We start from the raw sequence: 23,625 nt of genomic DNA on the forward strand, positions 1-23,625 counted from the left end.
TCTATAAATCGTATTTGAATTTTTTTTTTAATTTTAAGCTGTATTTAAACAAAGATAACTTATGGATTAAAAGACTTTAATAGCAGCCAATGGAAACACATGACTGGGATTCTGATGCAAACACCCTATAAAAGAAATTTTTAAGAGACTATTGGAGGTTCAGCACACTAGCTCATGCCTGTAATTCCAGTACTTTCAGAGGCCAAGGTGGGCAGATAGCTTGAACCCAGCAGTTTAAGACCAGCCTGGGCAACATAGTGGAAACCCATCTCTACTAAAAAATACAAAAAAAAAAAATTAGCCAGACGTGGTAGTGCACGTCTGTGGTCCCAGCTACTTGGAGCGGGGGCTGAGGTGGAAGGATCGCTTGAGCCTGGGAGGCAGAGGTTGCAGTGAGCTCACACCACTACAGTCCAGCCTGAGTGACAGAGTGAGATGCCATATCAAAGAAAAGACTGAAGAAATTTGAATACTGACTGGATTATGTGATAATCATAAAGAATTATCTTTAAGGTTTGATAGTTTTAGCCTCAATGGTTTGCATTTTTTAGAGTTTGTTCTTTTAGGGACATATACTGAAATATTTATGGATGAAAATGATAGAATCTCTAGCTGTTGCTTCAAAATAATCCAGTGTGAGTGGGCAGAGGGAGTTATCAGGGAAACCAGATATCTTCTAATCATTGTTGAAGCTAGTAATGGGAACACAGGAGTTTATTAAACTATTATCTACTTTTTTCATGTTTATGGTTTCAATAATCGTCAAAACTATCATGTATTTGCATTTAAAAAGTCGTCGTTGGTTCTTGAAGAGGAAAATGCTTCGTACAAGTGTTTCTCTAAAAAGAGTGTTCTGGCAGCCAGGTGCGGTGGCTCACGCCTGTAATCCCAGAACTTTGGGAGGCCGAGGTAGGAGTTCATGACCAGCCTGGCCAACATGGTAAAATCCTGTCTCTACTAAAAATACAAAAAATAGCTGTGGCCGGGCGCGGTGGCTCAAGCCTGTAATCCCAGCACTTTGGGAGGCCGAGACGGGTGGATCACGAGGTCAGGAGATCGAGACCATCCTGGCTAACACGGTGAAACCCCGTCTCTACTAAAAAAATACAAAAAACTAGCCGGGCGAGGTGGTGGGCGCCTGTAGTCCCAGCTACTCGGGAGGCTGAGGCAGGAGAATGGCGTGAACCCGGGAGGCGGAGCTTGCAGTGAGCTGAGATCCGGTCACTGCACTCCAGCCCGGGCGACAGAGCAAGACTCCGTCTCAAAAAAAAAAAAAAAAAAAATAGCTGGGCGTGGTGGCGAGCGCTTGTAATCCCAGCTACTCAGGAGGCGGAAGCAGGAGAGTCACTTGAACCCAGGAGGTGGAGGTTGCAGTGAGTGGAGATCACGCCATTGCATTCCAGGCTGGGCAACAGAGCGAGACTCAGTCTCAAAAAAAAAAAAAAAAAAGTGTTCTGTCACTCTGATTAACTAGTGAGACTTTTTGGAGGCCACTGCAATATTTTCTAAGTAATGATGAAAGGAAAAATGAAGATAAATGTCCTGCTTTATTTACTTTGCTTAAAATAAGTCAAAGGTAAGTTAGGCTTTTCATATTTGCAGTTAGGGGACATATAGGGGACATCAGGTTACATGGCGTTAAACATTGTTTGGACCACTGAATTCAGTATTGTGTGTGTGTGTTGAGGAAGTTGGATTTGTAAAGGAATCATCCAGGTAGCCCCCACGTCCCACAGCTAAAGGAGAAAGAATTGTGCTGTTGATTTGTGGACAAGTGACTGTTTGCAGAATTAGGAAACGTGAGTTCTAGTTCAGCTCTGTGGCCTGGGGCAAGTCACTGAACCTAGCTGGCCTTCAGAATCCTTAGCTGGAAGAATGAGAATTAAAATTTAGATGATATCCCTTGAGGTCAGAAATTTGAGGCCAGGCTAACCAAAATGGTAAAACTCAGTCTCTACTAAAAATACAAAAATTAGCTAGGCACAGTTGCGCGCACCTGTAGCCCCAGCTACTTGGGAGGTTGAGGCAGGAGAATCGCTTGAACCCAGGAGGCAGAGGTTGCAGTGAGCTGAGATTGCACCACAGCACTCACTCTAGCCTGGGTAACAGAACAAGATTCAGTCTCAAAACAAACAAACAAAAACAACAACAACAACAAAATTTAGTTGATCTCTAATGCCTCACTTAAAATTTTTTGCCAACTCTCTTTCATGATAGTGTCATTGTTTTAAACCAGTTTTCAAAGTGGGCCACCTGCATCAGTGATTCTTATAGGTGGTGGGGAATGTCAGAAATACCGTCACTGGCCCCCATCTGATCTTCTGGCACCGTGTGCCTGAGAATCTGCATTTTAGCCAACGTCACAGGTGATTCTTATGAAGAGTAGACCTCAGAGCAGTTTTAGGGCTTGTTATTAGTTCTTTTTCTTCAGATTGCCTCAAAATTACAGTCAACACTTAAACTGCTTTTCTTCTAAGAATCTAAGAGATTTCAGAGCTTTACTTTGAGAGGGATAAAGTTGTAATCACCTGACATTGTGAGTAGATTTAAATGTTTAATTTTTGTTTGTAATTTATGTTTATAAAGTATAATTTAGGAAATATTAGAGACAAAAAGAAAAAAGTTATAGTAGCCTTAGCAAAGCAGTTTTCCTGTATATCCTTCCATGATTTTTCTAATACATATATATGTAAATATAATTATTTACTAATGCCAGTAAGCAGCAATGAGAACAAAACCTCTTTTGTGTATTTGTTTCCCATGAGTAAAACTTAAGACTTCAGATTCAGATGAATTCTGGTGTGTTATAAAGCAGGTCTTTCCTACAAGGGGTGGAGAGGCCAGCCTTTCTTCCCTTGGTGGGAATGGCCTGAGCTGTGTTGTAGATGCTGATTTGTGTTCTGTATCATGAGGGAATCAGCCTAGTGATCTTTCCTAGTTTCCATTAAACTTGAACTGAGAGGCTGGGCACAGCGGCTCACGCTTGTAACCCCAGCACTTTGGGAGGCCGAGTCAAGTGGATCACCTGAGGTCAGGAGTTCGAGTCCAACCTGGCCAACATGGTGAAACTGAATCTACTAAAAACACAAAAATTAGCCGGGCATGGTGGCATGTGCCTGTAGCCCCAGCTACTCGGGAGGCTGAGGCAGGAGAATTGCTTAAACCTGGAAGGTGCAGGTTGCAATGAGCTGAGATCGCACCACTGCACTGTAGCCTGGCAATAGAGTAAGACTCCGTCTTGAAAGAAAACAACCTGAACTGAGACAAAAATTAAAAATAAGGCCAGGCGCGGTGACTCATGCCTATAATCCCAGCACCTTGGGAGGCCAAAGCAGGCAGATCACCTGAGGTCACAAGTTCAAGACCAGCCTGGCCAACATGGTGAAACCCCATCTCTACTAAAAATACAAAAATTAGCCAGGCATGATGGCAGGTACCTGTAATGCCAGCTAGTTGGGAGCCTGAGGCACAAGAATCTTTTGAACCAAGAAGGCACAGGTTGCAGTGAGCCGAGATCACACCACTGCACTTTAGCCTGGGCAACAGCACAAGACTCTCTCTCAATAAAAAAAAAAAAAAAATTTAAAAGTATTTACCAAAGTAGGTTTATTTTCTCCATGCTATTATATGGCCTATTTTTAATACACACCACGCTCATCTTTCTATGTTAATATTCTCCTACATAAAGATTTGTAATGGCTGTATAGAATTCGTTTGTATGAATATACCAGTGCTTATGTGCTAGTTGCTTATAGGCAGACTGTCTGCCTCTTTTTACTGTTTTAAACATAGAAACAGTAGCCTTCTGTATCTTTTCGTACATGCTTAGGATAAAATTTTTAGACAAGTCAAATAATTTTTCATTTTTAAAAGTGATTTTGAACACAGTTAACCCATAGTCACTACAGAAAAAAATTGCAAATCCAGAGAGAATTTTTTTTTTTTTTTTTTTTTTTTTTTTTTTTTTTTTTTTTGGTGAGACAGAGTCTTGCTCTGTCACCCAGGCTGGAGTACAGTGGTACAATCTTGGCTCACTGCAACCTCCACCTCCCGGGTTCAAGTGATTCTCCTGCCTCAGCCTCCCGAGTAGCTGGGATTACAGGCACTCACTACCATGCCCAGCTAATTTTTGTATTTTTGTAGAGATGGAGTTTCACCATGTTGGCCAGGCTGGTCTCAAACTCCTGACCTCAAGTAATCTACCTGCCTCAGCCTCCCAAAGTGCTGGAATTATAGGCATGAGCCATCGCGCCCAGCCTATTCCAGGGAAAAATTAAAACTACCATAGCTGTTTCATTTAGCACAGAGTCTTTCAGATAACTCTGTGTGTGTGTGTGTGTGAATGTATTTTAATAGGATCACACAATACATGGAATTTTATTATCTGCTGTTTTCAATTAACCATATATTACAAACATTTTTGCACATCGCCCACATTGAAAATTCTGTGATATACCTGTAAACCAAAAATAAAATTCTAAGCCCCCTAACCAACTGAATAGGGCCAGGGGATTCCATAGTAAACCTGAAAAACTAGTTCAGGCCATGATGGGAAGGAGGTGTCAAACATGCCTCATTATACCCTCCTCCCTTTGGAATTCAGGCACAACTGACCAGCATTAACATTAAAACAGAAATCTTAGGAGTGACAAAACAGACTCTTTATAGCAATAAGATAACAAATTCCAACCTGACTCTAGTATAGTGTCATATAACAAATAGCAGACCCTAAAAGAAATTGAAGTATTTTACCCTGAAATATATTTCTTCAATTTATTTTGTCTTTTTTTGTTTTGTTTTTTGAGATGGAGTCTCACTCTGTCACCCAGGCTGGAGTGCAATGGCACAATCTCGGCACTACAACCTCTGCCTCCCGGGTTCAAGCCATTTTCCTGCCTCAGCCTCCCAAGTAGCTGGGATTGCAGGCACCCACCACCATACCTAGCTAATTTTTGTATTTTTAGTAGAGACAGGGTTTTACCATGTTGACCAGGTTGGTCTCAAATTCCTGACCTCAGGTAATCCACCTGCCTTGGCCTCCCAAAGTGCTAGGATTACAGGCGTGAGCCACCACTCCTGGCTTCTTTGATGTGTTTTGAAATGGCCCTGCAAAGGTTGTCTCTTGTGGGGAATATCTACGTTATGTAGAGAATCCCTTTACCTGTCCAGGTCTTTTCCTGATCCAGGAGAGATTAAGAGTCTGGTACCTATTTAGATCTGAAAAGAGACATTTACCATCTGTGTAGATGAAGCCTGCTACCTGGAGGCTTCATCTACATAGTAAGAACCCTGGTCTTCACAACCCCTTATCATAACCCACACACTCCTTTCTCTTGATTCCTAGGCCTTTAGATAATGAGTTAACTTTTTCAACCAGTTGCCAATCAGAGTATCTTTGAATCTACCTGAGACCTGGAAGCCCCCCCCTCGTTTGAGTTCTACCACCTTTCTAGACTAAACCACTGTACACCTTACATGTGTTGATTTGTGTTTGCCTGTAACTTCTAGTCCCCTAAAATGTATAAAATTAAGCTGTAACCCAGCCACCTTGGGCACATGTTCTCAAGACCTCATGAGATTGTGCTTTTGGCCTTGGTCATTCATACTTGACTCAGAGTAAACCTCTTTTTTTTTTTTTTTTTTTTTTTTTAAACAGAGTTTGACTCTTTTCATTGACATATCTGTAAACATTAATTACAAAGTATTATTTAATCCAAATTTTCTGCTTTGGTCAGTGAACAGATTTTAAGTGGCTAACACATACAAAAGCACTCTAGTAGATTTGGAAGAGAAACAAGGTTGATCAGAACTGTTTGATGCCCTCAAAATATTTACCATCTACAAGGGAGTCTAAAACCATCATCCACATCATCTTATACCTTGTATCACAGATCCCAGAAGGTACAAAAGATGGGCTGTGAGAGTTCAGGTCAAGGAACGTTGTTGGCGAAGGAGATCAGGAAAGGGTCTGAAGAGGCAGTGATGGGAGGGTGTCGCTGTGTGAAGATGGGGGAAGAAAGGTATTCCAGGTAGAAGGGCATAAGCTGAGGCATGCTGCCAGGAAACAAGACCTGCATCTCAATACAGTGAGTACTGGCACTTAATGGATGCAGTCCCTGTACCAGTAAGGATGACAGGAGGAGTGGGAAATGAAGTTGGGAGGGTCAGCTGATGCCAGATTATGGATAGTTTAGAATCTCTGGCTCTGCAGTGTGGACTACATTTCCTGAGCAGTGGGTACTATTTAGGCGTTGTCACATTTTGTTTTAGCTAGAATAACAATGGCACTGGAGCTGGCTGGGAGTAATGCTCTGAAGCATTGTGTCAGAGTGGAAATAGTGATGGAAGAGGGGCAGTAAGGATGCTACTTCCATGACTAGAAACCAAGGCTACAATGGTAGCAGCCAAAACAGAAAAGAAGAGATGCTGTGGAGTTAGAATGACGAGGCTCAGCAGTCTGCCTATGCTAATGAAATCAGGAGAGGTGATGAGTCAAAGGGGGTTCGGAGTTTTGGTGGCTGGGATAATAATCCCATTTTAAATTATGAGTTGCAAGAGTTGTGTTTTTTTAATCCTGCTTTTTCAGTCCTAGCATCACATACTCTGTACCTTTCTTTTTCCTGATAGGCAGTAATTTGGGATATACCTGTAAGTGTGGAGGCCTTCAGTCAGGAAGTCCCTTAAGCTCCCAGACATCCCAGCCTGAGCAAGAAGTGGGGACTTCAGAAGGAAAACCAGTCAGCAGCCTGGATGCCTTCCCCACTCAGGAAGATACACTGTCTCCAGTGAACCTGACAGACGACCAGATCGCCGCTGGCCTCTATGGTAACTTTTCTTACAGTCATTGGCATCAGGATTCTAGGGCCAGCATTGTCAGCATTCCAGTTTAATGTCAGTGTACCTTTTAAATTGACCTAGAAGAAAGTTAATATCGTTGTTTGGAAGGTAGGCCCAGAATATCTTTAAATAAGGTTACCACAGAGGCCAGGCATGGTGGTTCACACCTGTAATCCCGGCACTTTGGGAGGCCAAGGCAGGCAGATCACTTGAGGCCAGGAGTTCGAGACCAGCCTGGGCAACATGGTGAAACCCCATCTCTACTAAAAAATACAAAAATCAGCCAGGCATGGTGGTGCGCACCTGTTAGTCCCAGCTACTCGGGCAGCTGAGGTGAGAGAGTCACTTGAACCTGGGAGGTGGAGGTTCCAGTGAACTGAGATCATGCCACTGCACTCCAGCCTGGGTGACAGAAAGTGACCCTGTCTCAAAATTACCAAAGAAAGAAAGCTGCACAAGAAAGCTTACCTGATATTACAAATTATGAAATATTTTAAATAACCTTTTATTCACATTCTGGCAGGTTATCACAGCTGAAGAAAAATAATAATCCCTGTTTAATGCCTAAATGGTCCTTGAGGCTCAAATGAGACACGACATCACTTTATAAGCAATAAAGCCGGACACAAATGTCAATTGTCACCACTTTGTTATGTCTGGAAGTACTAATTAATTTTTTTCCCATGTGAAGAATGTTATTAATGGAACTCTGAATTATTTTCTTTGCATGCCCGCACTTTCCCATTGAATTTTGTGGAAACTTCTCACATACACATGCCAAGATCTACATTTACACGCGTGAGAAAAAAATTGTACAGGAAGAAAGATTATTCATTTAACATGTATGGGTATGAGTTTTCATTTTTATTACCTTGACTTTTTCACAGCATGTACAAACAATGAAAGTACACTGAAGTCTATCATGAAGAAGAAAGATGGTAACAAAGATTCAAATGGCGCGAAAAAGAATCTCCAGTTTGTTGGCATTAATGGAGGGTAAGGAAAGATGGTGGTTCTAGAGGCTAATGCTGTCGGTCTCCTTTGCCTCCTGCCTATCTAAGTCACATTTCAAGGTGCCTAGTCGGGGAAGCGGCCACAGCGCGGTGATGGAAGAGTCCCCCCTCAGAAAGGCAGAAAGGTGCATTTGGGCTTCTTTTCTTTCCTCTTCTTGCTGTCTTTAAGGATTTGTCACTGTCTTAAGGATACCTGATGAAGCCGAGCAGTTTACATATCCTCACCTCTGAGCTGAAAGAAATAGTCTTCAACGAATGCAGCAGGGTTCCTGCACTGTGTTGGACAACTTGTACTTAACCTGTATGAGAACTCACAACTGAGCAGAAAAAGACTGAGAGCATCACTCTCTGAGCCAACAATAGTCATCTGTTCCTTCAAAATGGGTCGTTTTGCTTAGCTCTCCATGTTTACCACCCAAATCGTAGGGCCTTTCACAATTGATAGCCATATCACCAGTTTGCTTTCTAAATAGAATGGTTATTGTTTGTTCCTTCTCTTTCCATTGCCCCACGTATATAGTTAAGCCTCTTTGTCATCCTACAATTGAATCAAATCAATGAATTGATACATGGCCTCCATAAGAAAGAATACAAAGTTAGTTAAGATAATGTTTATAGCAAAGTGTACCATCAGGGTTTAACCTTATGGTGCCTGTTTTCCAAATCTTAAAAGTTCTATTCAGTGATATGACCAGGAGATTTTGGAGGGCATACACCAGCAGAACTATTGATTGCCTATGTAATCTATTCACCTTGATACTGGGAGGATTAATAGTATGAAATAGGAAGAAATGAATGAGATTGGGGGGGACAAAAACTTAGCAACTACCAATCTGTTTTCCATAAAATGTTTTCTCTTGATTTATACTAAGCCCGAGATGCCATTATTTTCTTTAACAAGTGATACATGATACCAATTGGTTATATGATACTGATTACCAATTTAAGTTAGAATCCATTCAAAACCACCAGGCATTTAAATAGACCTTACTTTGAACTTCTAAGTGCAGGATCTAAAATCACTAGTGGAATTTCTGGAGTCAATTAGCAAATCCCTTCATAGAAATTTCTATCACTGGGGCTTTGTGGGCACAGCTTGCATCTCCTGAAATCCCAATTGCCACCTAGGTATGAAACAACTTCAAGTGATGATTCCAGCTCAGATGAAAGCTCTTCTTCCGAGTCAGATGACGAGTGTGATGTCATTGAGTATCCTCTTGAAGAAGAGGAAGAGGAGGAGGATGAAGACACTCGGGGAATGGCAGAAGGGCACCATGCAGTTAATATTGAAGGTTTCAAGTCTGCCAGGGTGGAAGATGAAATGCAGGTTCAAGAATGTGAACCTGAGAAGGTGGAAATCAGAGAGAGGTGTGGTACATTCCCCTTCCCTTCCTTGCCCCTCCCACATTTAATGTACTTTGGCAATCGAGTTGGCCAGTTCAGAGTTTTTATAATTAAATGTGTTTGCTTTTATCTGTTCCTCAGAGGTACACACATCTTGAGATACTAATATATACAAGTGCAGATTATGGCAACTCTTAAATCTCTTATGATAGAAAAGAGAATGGCCTGATACCTAATCACCCTTGTTTTCTGAAACCTCAACTCTGCTATGTAATTTAATATATGAATATATGGAACCACAATCCACTAAAACTTCCATTGTTTGAACACCTTACCTTAAAGACTTTTTTTTTTTTTTTTGGTGGCCAGCATACTTTAAGACTTCAGATTTTATCTTTAGCTATTTGTGTTGATGTGGGTGTCAGTATCATTATTACAGGATCATTGTGTGGATGAGGCTTCAGCCAAAGATCACATTTACTGTAAAGATGATGCAGTATCACGTGTTTGTATTTTGTTATACATTGAGTGATCAGGAATACCACGAGAATGGATTTGAGTATATCATAAATAGTATCTGAAAAACACTGGTTGGCTGAAACACGTGCCTAAAAATGTAAGCTTTCAAGACCATTGATAAGGATTTGATGCTCATAAAATAGAGAATAGAAAAGATGGAAAGTTCAGTATGGTTTTTCACTATGTGAAGTATAAATAGAACACTTCAGAAAACTTAACCTCTATTTAATTTGGCAAATGAAAGTTTAACTGCATTAACACAAGGTAAGTGTTTTTGGTTTATATTTCCAAGTGTTTCACATGGCTCTTTAACAGCTTTGAGATGTAATTTATATAACATATGTCATTTTTTATATGGGTTAAACACTTGAGTCACCAAGTGTGGGTTCGGATGTGTGATTTACTGGTCAGCACAATGGATATACGGTAATTTGTGGAAAGTCAAGGCAAGAGGATCGCTTGAGCACAGGAGTTCGAGACTAGCCTGGACAACATAGACTTCATCCCTATAAAAAAAATCAATTACCTGGGCATGGTGTCATATGCCAGCTACTCAGGAGGATAAGGTGGGAGGATCACTTGAACCCTGGAGGTTGAGGCTGCAGTGAGCCATGATCATGCCAGTACACTCCAGTCTGGGTGACAGAGCAAGACCCTGTCTCAGAAAAAAAGTAATGTGGGTCTCCCTTCAACCCCCTTAAGATTAAAAATATTTTTAAAAACTTAGAACAGGTTGGACACAGTGGCTCACACCCATAATCCCAATACTCTGGGAGGCTGAGGCAGACAAGCAGATAACTTGAGCCCAAGAGTTCGAGAGCAGCCTGGGCAACATGGTGAAACCCTGTCTCTACAAATAATACAAAGCTGGGTGTGGTGGCACACACGTGTATTCCCAGTTACTTGGGAGGCTGAGGTAGCAGGCTGGGCAACAGAGTGAGACCTTGTCTCAAAAAAAAAAAAAAAAAACTTAAAAATGGCAAAAGAAAATCTCTAAATGTTACTCCAGAGTGTCATAAAGGCCAAATTGCTGACGCCGAAAGTCACCCTCTCAAACAAGGCCTCAATCTCTGGCTGGAGGTATTGGCTCTGCACAGTGCACATGACCCTTGGACACCTAAGGATGCCTGTGCTGCCTCTATCCAAGCACCTTGTGCCATAATAACCCACCCAGGCTGGCTTGGGGCCACTTGCCTTTTAAAAATACATTTTTAAAAGTTGAAGCTGGACATAGTGTCTGTCCCACACCTGTAATCCCAGCACTTTGTGAGGCCGAGGTGGGTGTATCACCTGAGGTCAGGAGTTCAAGACCAGCCTGGCCAACATAGTGAAACCCCGTCTCTACTAAAAATACAAAAATTAGCCGGGCCTGGTGGTACATACCTGTAGTCCCAGCTACTAGGGAGACTGAGGCAGGAGGATTGCTTGAATCCAGGAGGCCGTGGTTGCAGTGAGCCAAGATCATGCCACTGCACTCCAGCCTGGGTGACAAAGCAAGACCCTGTCTCAAAAAAAATTTATATATATATATATATATTTGGGTTGAAATAAAAATGATTTTCCTCTTGTGCCCAATCGTAAGTTCTTTTTTTCCCTTTCAGGTATGAATTAAGTGAAAAGATGTTGTCTGCATGCAACTTACTGAAAAATAATATAAATGACCCCAAAGCTTTGACCAGCAAAGATATGGTGAGTCTGACCTGCAAACACCATCCCCGTGTGTACAAGGTGCACAAGTGGGCTCATTGTCAAGGCCAACTGTAGGCTGCCCGAGTTGTCGCTTGCGTGCTTTTGTCCTGAACTGTTTGCAGCATGAGTGGACTGGGTGAACATCATGTCTCGCTCCCAGGATCACACTGCCAGTGTTTCCTTGAGGCCCAACTTCGGACATCCTTTACCCACCCTGTACTTTTTTGGGGGGTGGAGGCATCTGTGAGGCATACACTTGCAGACAGAAAGGAGGGCTAATTGCAGTCAGTCGTCATCTTTCTACATATTTCATTTCTATTTATAGAACATTAAGATCCAGGGAGCAGCATCCAAGAATTTTTTTTTTTTTAAGTTAGGTTTCTTTTAAAAACATATGCTATCTGGGCCGAGGTCAGCATTCCTTTCAGTTATGAAACTGTATGCTATGCTCTGATGTGGAATGCAGGCAGCCACTATTTTTCAACATAAAAATAACTGTACTTGTCATCTTCTCACAGTCTAAGAGATTGAGAGCAAACAGCAGAGTTTGTGGTTGCCTTAGTGATCATGAATGGTACAACATAGGACACATAAGTGTTTCTATGGCAATGGTTAATCTGACACCAAGGCCAAGAATGACACATTCTCATGTGTTGAAGTTATGTGCACATTCTTTCATAGGCCAGACTAACCCACTGGTTGACAGCTGTCTTCAGTGCATGGAGAAAATGTAGGATCCCCTAAGGATACCAAAATGCACAGATGCTCAAGTCCCTTATGTAAAATGGTGTAGTATGTGCATATAAACTACACATATACTTGAAATTCTGCCATATATTTTAAATCATTTCTATATAATAATACCTAATACAAGGCCAGGCGCAGTGGCTCATGCCTATAATCCCAAAACTTTGGGAGGCCGATGCAGGTGGATCACTTGAGGTCTGGGGTTCGAAACTAGCCTAGCCAACATGGTGAAATGCTGACAGTGTCGCCCAGGCCGGAGTGTAGTGGCATGGTCTCAGCTCACTGCGAGCTCTGCCTCCTGGGTTCAGGCCATTCTCCTGCCTCAGCCTCCCAAGTAGCTGGGACTACAGGCACCTATCACAATGCCCAGCTAATTTTTTGTATTTTTAGTAGAGATGGGGTTTCACTGTGTTAGTCAGGATGGTCTCAATCTCCTGACCTTGTGATCCTTCTGTCTCAGCCTCCCAAAGTGCTGGGATTACAGGCATGAGCCACCGCACCCGGCCTCAAAAACTTAATACAATGTAAATGCTATATAAATAGTTGTTATACTGTATTGTTTTGTATTGCATATTTTTCATATATTTTCACTCTGCCGGTGGTTCAATCTATGGAAATGGAACCTGTGGATACAGAGGGCCAGCTGTACTAAATAAAATTCCTGGTCAAGGCCAGGCACAGTGGCTCACACCTGTAATCCCAGCACTTTGGGAGGCCAAGGCAGTGGATCCCTTGAGCCCAGGAGTTCAGTTTGAGACCAGCCTGGGAAACATGGCAAAACCCTGTCTCTACAAAAAATACAAAAGTTAGCCAGGCATGATGGCATGTACCTGTGGTCCTAGCTACTTGGGAGGCTGAGGTAAGAAGATAGCTGGAGGCCCAGAAAGTTGAGGCTGCAGTGATCCATGATCATGCCATTGCACTCCAGCCTGGGAGACAGAGCAACACCCTCTCAAAAAAAAAAAAAAAAATCCTAGTCAAGGGGAAACCTAGAAATACATATTGAAATTCTTGGATTTGTATTCATGAAAATACCTGGCTATACCTTGGTCACTAGTAAAACCATAAAATCTCACTGCAGTGTCAATATTTCCCATCAGGTTTAATCTAATCTTAAAACTTGGTGCTTTACAACCCCAAATTTTATAGCCATAGTATACTTTTCTTTCCCTGCTCTCAAAATACATTACATGGCCTTTGGGAAGGATTTTGTTTTCCTGCATCCTACAAATTGCCAAGCATGGTGTCATCCACACCCTCTGTGATGGGTACATTTTTTTGTTAATTGAATTTTCATTTGGTGTGAAAGTGTTGTGTTGTGAAAAGTAGTGGACGAGTGAACCCAGTGCCAGGGCTAGATAATCATGTCAGGACACCAGTTATTTAGCAGTAATAGAGTTAGGATGACCGGAAGACATAATTTCCCTTCTTTCAGTGTGACAACTCCAAAGAAATAGAAATCTGAATACATAAAATACAGGGAAAAAAGGGATACTTTTCAAGTGACCCAAAATGTGATTGAAAAGGTTAAAACTAAATAATCAGTAGCAGGATGATAAAGAGATGGAAGCTGTATAATCCCAACTCTACCTTTTCTGCAGAAAGAGGACTTCTTAAGTTCTGATGCTTTTGACATAGGCTGTCTTTCTTTGATATGTTTTTAAACTTTTAAAGAGTAAGCACAGCAGAAATGAATATTAAACTCATATGAAGGAAGGTCCATTGAAAAGACATTGTAGTCATCCTCATCACCAGCACTGACTATATGCTCACTCTGTTGAGCTTCATGTAACCCAGGTTTGAGTTGATCATCCACAAAGCAAGTGCCTTCTTCATGTGTCCACAGCTTAAGAAAGTCAGAGTGGAACTGATGAGAAAATGAAATTAGTTCCAGATGGGCTTCCTTTTTATTTTCCCTTTCCATGGTTGAACAGTTGCATTTGGGATTGGGGTGGGAATTGGGTTGGCTATACCCTTACAGTCTCCCAATCTAGTGCTGTGCTGAGGAGTTGAAGGAAGTGAGTTTGAATAGGAAGGAAGCAGCATAATTCAGTGTAGGCTAGTTAATTTCTTCCTAATTGCTATGAAAATTGTTTTCAAGGCCAGTATGATTACATATATTAATAGCTTAATAAATTGAGTCAAGCCTTAGTGTTTATTCTCATCACAAAAACTATGAAAGAATGGTATTATCCCAATTTTTCAGATGAGGAAACGGAAGCAGAATAACTTCCCTAGGGTCATAAAGGTTTTAGGTAGCAGAGCCTGCATTTGAAACTCAGTGGTCTGGCTCCAGAGCCTCTGCTTCTGCACAGTGCTGTCTGGGCTCCTTTATAGACATGAGATCTAATCTACGTGTGGTTTAAAATCAGGAGGAATGTCCCAGTTTGGTGTTTGAAGCTTCCCTTAGCACTGTTGGGTTTTGAGAGCAGATTCTAACTGCATATATACTTTGACTATAAAAGGATAGGTTACTTGCGCTTTCAACTAGGTCTCAAAAAGTCTATAAATAGAACTAATGACCACACTGTGTTTTGGCAGAGGTTCTGTCTGAACACCCTCCAGCACGAGTGGTTCCGCGTGTCCAGTCAGAAGTCAGCCATTCCAGCCATGGTGGGGGACTACATAGCTGCTTTTGAGGCCATCTCCCCAGATGTCCTCCGCTATGTCATCAACTTGGCAGATGGCAACGGCAACACAGCCCTCCATTACAGCGTGTCCCACTCCAACTTCGAGATTGTGAAGCTGCTGTTGGATGCCGGTATGTTGGCTGCCCCTCTACCCCATCTCTTCTCTAACAGCACTTGGGTTGTGACTCATCTCAGAGAACCTGGTTGAGCTGCTCCCGAATTCTCTGACCATGCTAAAATCCTTTTTATTGCTTTTCCACATGACATGGCAAGAGTTTTCTTGAGTCAAGAGGGTTGAAGTTTAAACAAAACTGGGTGACACAGATTCCAGATCTGTTTTGAAAGGAGGTTTTGAGGATCTTCTTGCTGCTGCAGTTCAGCTGCATTCAAGTGAGAGGTGTATCCCTGGTAAGAAGCATGACTTACGTTCCCTCCTGAGCTGAATCATGCAGGCTTGGCCGGTTTGCACTCAGGAGGCAGAGTACTGCTTACAGGCCCAGAGTCACAGTCTTGGTGCTTGTGGACCACTTGATTTGTCCTTACTCCATGACTGCTGTCCTTGCAGAAGTGTGTGGTTAGTCAAGATGGGGACTAAGCAAAGCCACCATAACAGATGGTCAAATGATCACCATTCGCACCAAAATATTCTATTATTGGGGAAACAGCATAGAGCAAAGGGCATATGATTCTTGTCTCTCAACCATAATAGAATAGTAGAAACTTGTCATCCCAGAATAGAGCCAGTGGACGTCTTAGACATGAAGTGAGGGAGGGGCATATACACAGGTGGTCCCCTCAGGAAACTGAGCTTTCAACTTCTTGTTCAAATGGAGCAGCCCTGTGTCACATAGTCCCCAAATCTTTCAATTTTTGTAATACGTATTTTTACTTCCAGTGTGTCACAGAGAATCCACAGAACCTCAGTCTGATTAATGAGGATACAATGTGAACCTGACTTAAATTGGACAGTTTTATTGCATATTCTTCCAAAATTTTGTCTTCATCCACTGTCCAAATCTCTTCTGCTCTGTTTTGGGAACTTGGAATTAATGCAGAGAAGAAACCCAAGCAGATTTATCCTTCTTTTATAAGTGTTTGTTCCCTGTTTTTGAAGCCATGTTAGGATATAACTGCTTCCATCTTACAGGAAGGAATTTCAAGCCGCTCCTCTTTAGGCTTTCCAGACTATAAACAGAGCTGGTGATATGGTCAGCCGGAGTGATTAAACTGTTTAAACAGAAGTAGATAATATCCAGGGAAGCTGAAAACAAGATTTCACTATCACTCCTGACAGGAACAGCTTAGTATACTTAGAAGTAGATAAAACATCTTGGCAAATTAAATAATTTTAATGCCATTGTTGGATGGTTTGGGTTAATCACTTTTCTTAATGAAGTATTACTGCTCATCCTTCTAGACTGAGATTCTGGCTCCATAAGGTGCAGATCTAGGATACTTCAGCATCTATGCAGAGCAAAGTCTGAGAGGCTGAGGAGCCCCGAAGCGCACACGAACTCACCCGCTTCTCCACCACAGGGCCTTTTATTTTCTGCATAAAAAACACCCACTTTTAAAAACATGTCCTTAGCATGGAGTTGTTTGGGATCTTAAGGTAAATGTTCATGGTACCTTATCTTTTCCTTTATGATAGAAACATTCTAAACATTTTCACTTCATATTTGGTCCCACATAAAAGCTGCTTTCTAACACTCACCATTCCGGTCATTTCAGAGAAAGCGCTGAAGGAACTTTTAAATGCCCGAAGGATAATTTAGTCCCTGAAGACTCCTTAAGAATTACAGGAATAGAAAAGGTCTGGTTCATCGAGTCTGTTAAGGGGACTTAACTGCATTTGCTCTCAGACCATAAATTCTAGAGCTGGGTATTACATGATTGGAATTCTGCTTCTCAGGACCCCTGACAGGCTAGAGTAATAAATTCAGAGTCTCAGAATGAATAGTGTTTGGATAAGTAGGTACCACCCTGTCCAACGTTCCATACATAAGCTTTTACAAACACTTCTTTGATGAGTAGCTCACTACCTGCTTCACTTTCCAAACACAGCTAAGTGCCTAGATTCCATATGATCATTTATTCTCAAGAGCAGCCATTAGAACAACCACCCAGACTTCCAAGCCATTGCATTTCTGCTACCAGTTGCAAACAAGATATGCTGTAGAAGCTTACCGTTGTTTCTGTTGCTTCAGGTCTCGTGAAATAGGAAAAAAAAAAAAAAGTTTTTGGTTTAGTATGAAAACATCTCTCACATTTCATTCTAAGTCACTCTTGGTCTCCAGCCACCTGGTGCCATTTCACTGGGCTCCTGTAAACACCATCCCTTCAGTGGCTCTGTAAGCGGCTGCTGTTAGAAGGGTCTGCTTCCTAAGAGACTTTTTTTTGCAGATGTGTGTAATGTCGATCACCAGAACAAGGCAGGCTACACCCCCATCATGCTGGCAGCCCTCGCCGCTGTGGAAGCAGAGAAGGACATGCGGGTTGTGGAAGAACTCTTTGGCTGCGGGGATGTGAACGCCAAAGCTAGTCAGGTTAGTGCGCTTGGTTCCCGTGCTCAAGAATGCACCCCTGACCAGCAGGCAGCAGACAGGACTGTGGTGGCCACTCTGGCAGACCAGGCATAGTTGCCACACTCCCACCACGTGCACTTGTTCGCAGGCCTGCCCTGAGTCCATGCACTGCCTGGTGCTCCTTGCTGAGCAAACACACCAGGGAAATATGGGCTTAAATTTCACACTGGAAACTTCTCCCTCCTTTGCCTTGCCTTTCCTCTGCTTGCATAGTTTGCATGGAAATGCTGTTAGTTCCCTTACATATAAATGACTGGGCATCCCCATCAGATACTTGGTGACTGTTGCTTCCTGTCTCTGTGTTGCAGTGTCTTTGTCGCAGGTGATGTTCTAGGTCCAGATGTGTTCACAGCTTGACTTTTTTTTTTTTTTAAAGAAACAGTCTCGCTCTGTCGCCCAGGCTGGAGTGCAGTGGCATGATCTTGGCTCACTGCAACCTCCACCTCCTGGGTTCAAGCGATTCTCCTGCCTTAGCCTCCCGAGTAGCTGGGACTAACAGGCATGTGCCACCACACTTGGGTTTTTTGGGGGGGGTTTCAGTGTTGCCCAGGCTGCTCTTGAACTCCTGAGCTCAGGCAATCTGCCCACCTCGGCCTCCCAAAGTGCTAGGGTTACAGGCGTGACCCACCGCCCAGTTTGACTTTAACCACCTGAACTTCCAACCCCTCACTGTACTGAGACATCCTCCACACTAAAGGGAAATTGGCTCCTTACTTTATGCCCTTTCTTAGCTCATAGCTCATGGGAAGCTGGTTTCTCCTTGCTTGCCACCACCCACCCCAAGTAGTTCCATGGCCAGTTCTTTCCCTTCTGTCACCACACTGTTTTCCCCCTTTCCCTAGCACAGCCCCACTAGGGGCCACCACTGCCAGCTCAGTATGTACTTCTGAAGTCCCTGTGATCTCTTCCCACAGGCGGGACAGACGGCCCTCATGCTGGCGGTCAGTCACGGACGGATAGACATGGTGAAGGGCCTGCTGGCCTGTGGGGCTGACGTCAACATCCAGGATGACGAGGGCTCCACGGCCCTCATGTGTGCCAGTGAGCATGGGCATGTGGAGATCGTCAAGCTGCTGCTGGCCCAGCCCGGCTGCAATGGTCACCTGGAGGACAACGTAAGCTGTCTCCACTGGGCCTCCTGGCCAGGGGTCTGGGGAACTCTGGGCGGGAGCTCTGGGAGTGCTGTTTGGCCAGGGGAGACCAAATCCTCCTTTATTCTCCTCTTGGATTTGTGTTGCCATCCAGGCGCCTCCCTTCACAGCCAAGCTTGGCTACACTTAGTGTGTGTAAACTAACACTCTCAAACTAGTGCCCAAAGCAGAATAGGTCCTACCCCATAATTCATGACATGAAAAAGTGACTTAACGGGCATGTCCAAGAGGCACTCTACTAAAGGGGAATCAATGGATTTGAACTGCAGAATCAAATTCACTGTAGGTGACTTCTGACAGGTCCACTTGGAAATCTGGATTATTAATCATTAGAGGCTGTGGTTACACAGTGACTAACACCAGTTCCTACTACAGTGAACCTTTCCCACCCAAAGTGAAGGCACTGTGACCCATCAAAGTGAGTAGCTTATGACACAGCATACCCCAGAGCCTGCAGACTAGCTTGACTTCTTGAAGCATTTTCCCATTTCTTCTCAGTCTGTCCCATCAACACCACTCGGCTCTCTTCTCCCAGTTCCCAGGCTGTCCACATTTCCATCTAACTCCTTGACCGGGAAACCCAAGCAAGTGGGGTACTTCTGGGTGTCTCCAGGCCAAAGGAGAGGCATGGCGATAGATAGAAGGCATGGGAACTGGTGTGTAGGCAGTGAGATGGTTTAATAGATGGTCATAGAGGTCGGGCTGGCTTGGTTCTGTTTGTGAAAGTTTCTCTCTACGGATCACAGGTTTGGATCAGAGCTTCTTCAGTTCAAAACACCAAAAAGTTAGGAAAATATCCTTTGTAGGTCAGATCCTTCTGGGCCCAAGCCAGTAGGGAGAACAAACCAGCTGAGCTTTTCACTGGTATGAGGGACTGACTAGCTTCACACTCAGTTACCTCCACAGGAGCACACAGGAGCTACAGCTGTACCAGATTCCCTTCTTCCCCTGTGGGAGGGAGAGCTTCTGACTTGTTTCTTCCAGAAGAGTTTGTTAGCTGTGCTGTGGTTTTTGTTTGATTTTACTTCTATTCTCTTTCAAAATTCAAAGCGTGTGAGGGAAGGATCCTAAGATTAAACCAAAGGAGAACTGTGTCGTCCTGCTGCTGCTGACCAGAGGGAAATCCTTATTTCAAGACTAGATAGGCTGGGCACAGTGGGTCACTCCTGTAATTCCAGCACTTTGGGAGGCTGAGACAGGAGGATCGCTCTAGCCCAGGAGTTCAAGACCAGCCTGGGCAACATAGTGAGACTCCCATCTCTACAAAAAAAAATTATCCAGGTGTGGTGGTACACACCTGTAGTCCCAGCTACCTTGGAGGTTGAGGTGGGAGGATTACTTGAGCCCTGGAGGTCAAGACTACAGTGATGTGTGATTGTCCCACTGCTCTGCAGCCTAGGAGGCAGACCCTGTCTCAAAAAACAAAGACTAGACAGAAAACAAGTTATGTTCTTTCCCTTGATACTCCTGTATATCCATCTATAATCGCTGAAATTTAATGGAAATCAAGCAGTTAAGTGAAGCTTTTTTCCCCCATATGTAGTGTTTCCCCTCTTATTTCCAGAATATGTATCTATGTAACCCACTGGGATTGTGTGCTTACACACAGATGTTCCTTGGAGCCTTAAACAGAGGTGGTTAGGGTTTTAGGATCACAGTGCCCTCTCTAAGAGGAAAGGTAAAAGATCTTTGGCAAATTGCAGAGTCTAAACACACACTACTGCTGCTTGCCTGGTCATTCATAATTATAAGAAAAAAAAAAAACTTTCTGTCCCCATCTTCTGCTTCCCCCTCCTGGTGGGCAGAATGCTTGGTAACTGGGACCTCTGGAGGGTGGAGGCTTGCCTCGTTCATCTTCACATCCTCAGGCCTTCACACTTACAGGTCCTGAAAAAGTTTCCCAGAGGACGGAACAAGGAGGGATATTTGGGGAACCTTGCCAATTACTGGAGGGTGTTTTGTTCTGCTACCTTTTGGTTGCCTGGAGGTTTGAGAAACCCAACATAGCTTATTCTTTCCGTCTTATCTTAAGGATGGCAGCACCGCGCTCTCGATCGCCCTGGAAGCAGGACACAAGGACATCGCTGTTCTTCTGTATGCCCATGTCAACTTTGCAAAAGCCCAGTCTCCGGTCAGTGTTGTGCATTTGGCATTTGTAAATAGGCTGAAATCCACCAGACTGGTGGACCCCCTTCCTCCAGGAACTGACAGGAGACAGATTTTATGTTGATTCAGAAAATGGAAGTTTTAGTCTGGAACTTAAGAGTTCTTCCTTTCTGCCTCTGCCCCTAAAGGGCAGGAGAACTGTTTTAGCAGAGGCTGGGCCCTGCTTGTCCTTGTAAGACAGATGCTCTCACAGCTCCCCATAGAGGTTTTGATTCTGTGCAGAATTATCCAGATAGCACCCTCCGAGCCCATGGGGATATTTCCCCATGGTTCTGGCATTGTTCCTGAAGCAGATGGCAGGCAGCCTGTAGTCCACAGTTCACTCTGAGTGGGAAGGTGACTTCCCAGGACAGCCGGACATAGCACTGCTGAGCCCAGCTGGCCTTGGAGCTGTGGACACCTGTTCCCTCTTCTCAGAGCTCTCCTGGCTCGGGCTCACAGCTGGTTGTTGGCTGTGGTGGGCCAAGATCCTATGTCACAGGGTACACGTCTGCCTGAAGTCACTTATTAACCCCCAGTTTTTTTCCTTTCCTGGTCTCTAGGGCACCCCTAGGCTTGGAAGGAAGACGTCTCCTGGCCCCACCCACCGAGGTTCATTTGATTGATTGTATGCAAATAGCCCTCATTTACATGCCACCATTAAGCTGCTAATTGTTCCTGTTGGGGTGACAGATACTGAATGTATATGTATTGTGCCTGAGCTCACCAGCAAACGGAAGCATCAAGCCCAGGGGTAAAGGCTGAAGCTTTCATAGTGCAGAGATTGCCAGCCTGGGCACACACACCTCCTTTCTGGCCATCTTCTCTCTGTGTAGGGCACACTTTAACCCAGTCTCTGTTGCTGTTGAGTCTCTGCACTGTTTTGTACAGTCATAGGAAATTCTGACCTGATCTGAAGGGGTACCTTCTGTTCACTCCCACAAAGAAGTGTCAGGTTCTCATTGAGATGTTTTAAAATTTTTCCTCAAATATTTACATTTATTAAATGTGGAACTATTAGGAAGCTCTTCCAAAATCTCATTCCAGCATAGTTTTGATTTTTCTTGTCTTATTTTAAAATAAGGAAGTTGAGATGACTTTGATCATCGGTAACTTGGGCCTGGGCTAGACAAAACTCTCAAAGTATAAAACTTACAAAAGAATATTCTCATTTGGTTTTATCTAGGTAGATGTAATATATGACTTTTTATAAAAAGAGTATCTATATGAAATTGACACAGTATTTTCAACTTTTATATTCCATACTAAAGATATGAAGAACTACATGTAACATTATCATTTTTATTAATTGCACAACTCTAATGATAAAGGTTGGATTGTGTTAGAGGAATTGGCTCTTGTATTTGCCTCTAGAGAAACATGGTGTAGTTCTCTTTGTATTTATGGATTCCTTTATACCATGTCACATTTACTTTGGTCCTCTATGTATTTAAATGTTTGAAGTGCCTTAGACTCTTGCCATATTTTCAAAATAAAATTTCATTAAGCTCTTTTGCTTGTCCCTGATTCATCTCTGACAGCTGTCCACCCCGAGCCGATTGACTTAGCAGCAGTGGCAGCACACGCTGATGGATTGAGCTGAGCAGGGAGGGCGAGTATGCCAGTCCACTGGTCACAGGCTCCAGGCTCCGACAGGGAGACAGCATCTTCCAAGGGCACTTGTCCACTTCCAGAGCTTGACTCCTGACTGGGATTGTGAGTCAGGAGGCTGAAGTTTGAGGCCTCCTTAGGCAAAGCACTCTTCCGACAGGTAGCCTCCAAGGGGAGCCCGAGGTGGTTCTTCTCAGGTGCGGAAGCACTAGTCCTTGACTCTGAGTACAACTGCCAGGTGACTGGGTGAAACGTGTAGTGACAAGAAAGGAGAGATGAAGCCGGGCTTTTTTTTTGTTTGTTTTTTTGAGACAGAGTCTCGCTCTGTTGCCCAGGCTGGAATGCAGTGGCGTGATCTCAGCTCATTGCAAGCTCCGCTTCTCAGGTTCGCACCATTCTCCTGCCTCAGCTTCCAGAGTTTAGCTGGGACTACAGGCACCCACCACCACGCCCAGCTAATTTTTTGTATTTTTAGTAGACACAGGGTTTCACCGTGTTGGCCAGGATGGTCTTGATCTCCTGACCCCTCGTGATCCACCCGCCTCGGCCTCCTGAAGTGCTGGGATTACAAGCATGAGCCACTGCATCTGGCCTCAAATTCTTTTTAAACAGTAAAGGAAATTGGAACCGTCTCATTAAATGAAGCAGCATGACAGCCAGAATTCAAACTAGGCATTTTGGCACAATTGCTGGTGGTGAATTTTGACCAAGGCCATCTGTGAGAGCCAAGTGCACTGGAGAAATATCAGACTTCTTTCCCTCCTCCCTCCCTCCTTCCCCTTTTTAAAAATTAAACATTATTGAGCTCAGGAAAAAGGCCAGAGAATAGACTTTTCCCATAGGTGTTTCATTATGAGGTCTGTTTCAGAGTCAAGATCTGAACCTTTTGGAGGAAAACTTGGGGGGGGCTGAGAGAGCCATGCAGGCAGACCTGGGCAGCAACAGACCAGCTCTCCCAGGACCACATGGACGACCTTCCTCCTCTGCATGAACTGTGAAAGTGAGGTCACAGCCACAGAGAGACAGAGAGAGAGAGAGAGAGAGAGTGAGAGTGTGTGCGTGTGTGTGTGTGTGTAGAGAGGTAGAGCTGTGCGTGGCCTGCCCCTTATGGGCATGACCTACCTTTTGAGCAAATAAGGTTGTATCTCTGGTGGTTTGTGGGCCTGGAAATTTTCTTTGTTCCATCTGAGAAAGGAAAGGCATGAATGTAAATAAATGAGCAAATGAACCCCCGGGTCTGCATGCTGCCCTCTGATTTCTCATGCTAGATTTTGAAAAAGAAAATGAGTGTTTGTTTTATCATTGAGTGAGGTCTTACACGATATGTATCTAACCTCTATGTAATGAATGCTAG

The 23,625-nt window shown here is 43.6% G+C and overlaps 1 protein-coding gene across 16 annotated transcripts in view; it reads left to right on the forward strand.

Annotated features, from left to right (window-relative positions):
- KANK1 (KN motif and ankyrin repeat domains 1) overlaps positions 1-22,172 on the forward strand; it is a 246,536-nt gene extending 224,364 nt beyond the window's left edge. For 12 of the 16 annotated variants that reach the window (XM_007969400.3, XM_007969402.3, XM_037998465.2 and 9 more), the window contains 9 exons: positions 6,628-6,825; positions 7,725-7,833; positions 8,979-9,218; positions 11,315-11,402; positions 14,691-14,910; positions 17,183-17,325; positions 18,279-18,479; positions 20,548-20,646; positions 21,224-22,172. In XM_007969400.3, coding sequence (XP_007967591.3) covers positions 6,628-6,825; positions 7,725-7,833; positions 8,979-9,218; positions 11,315-11,402; positions 14,691-14,910; positions 17,183-17,325; positions 18,279-18,479; positions 20,548-20,646; positions 21,224-21,286 — 1,361 coding nt within the window. In that variant the 3' untranslated portion in view covers positions 21,287-22,172. The remainder of the gene's footprint in view (positions 1-6,627; positions 6,826-7,724; positions 7,834-8,978; positions 9,219-11,314; positions 11,403-14,690; positions 14,911-17,182; positions 17,326-18,278; positions 18,480-20,547; positions 20,647-21,223) is intronic. The other 4 variants (XM_037998466.2, XM_007969404.3, XM_037998469.2 and 1 more) reach the window with 1 other exon arrangement.
- The last annotated feature ends 1,453 nt before the right edge of the window (positions 22,173-23,625 follow it).

This window comes from Chlorocebus sabaeus, chromosome 12 (assembly GCF_047675955.1).
Source record: "Chlorocebus sabaeus isolate Y175 chromosome 12, mChlSab1.0.hap1, whole genome shotgun sequence".
Taxonomy (NCBI): Eukaryota; Metazoa; Chordata; class Mammalia; order Primates; family Cercopithecidae; genus Chlorocebus; species Chlorocebus sabaeus.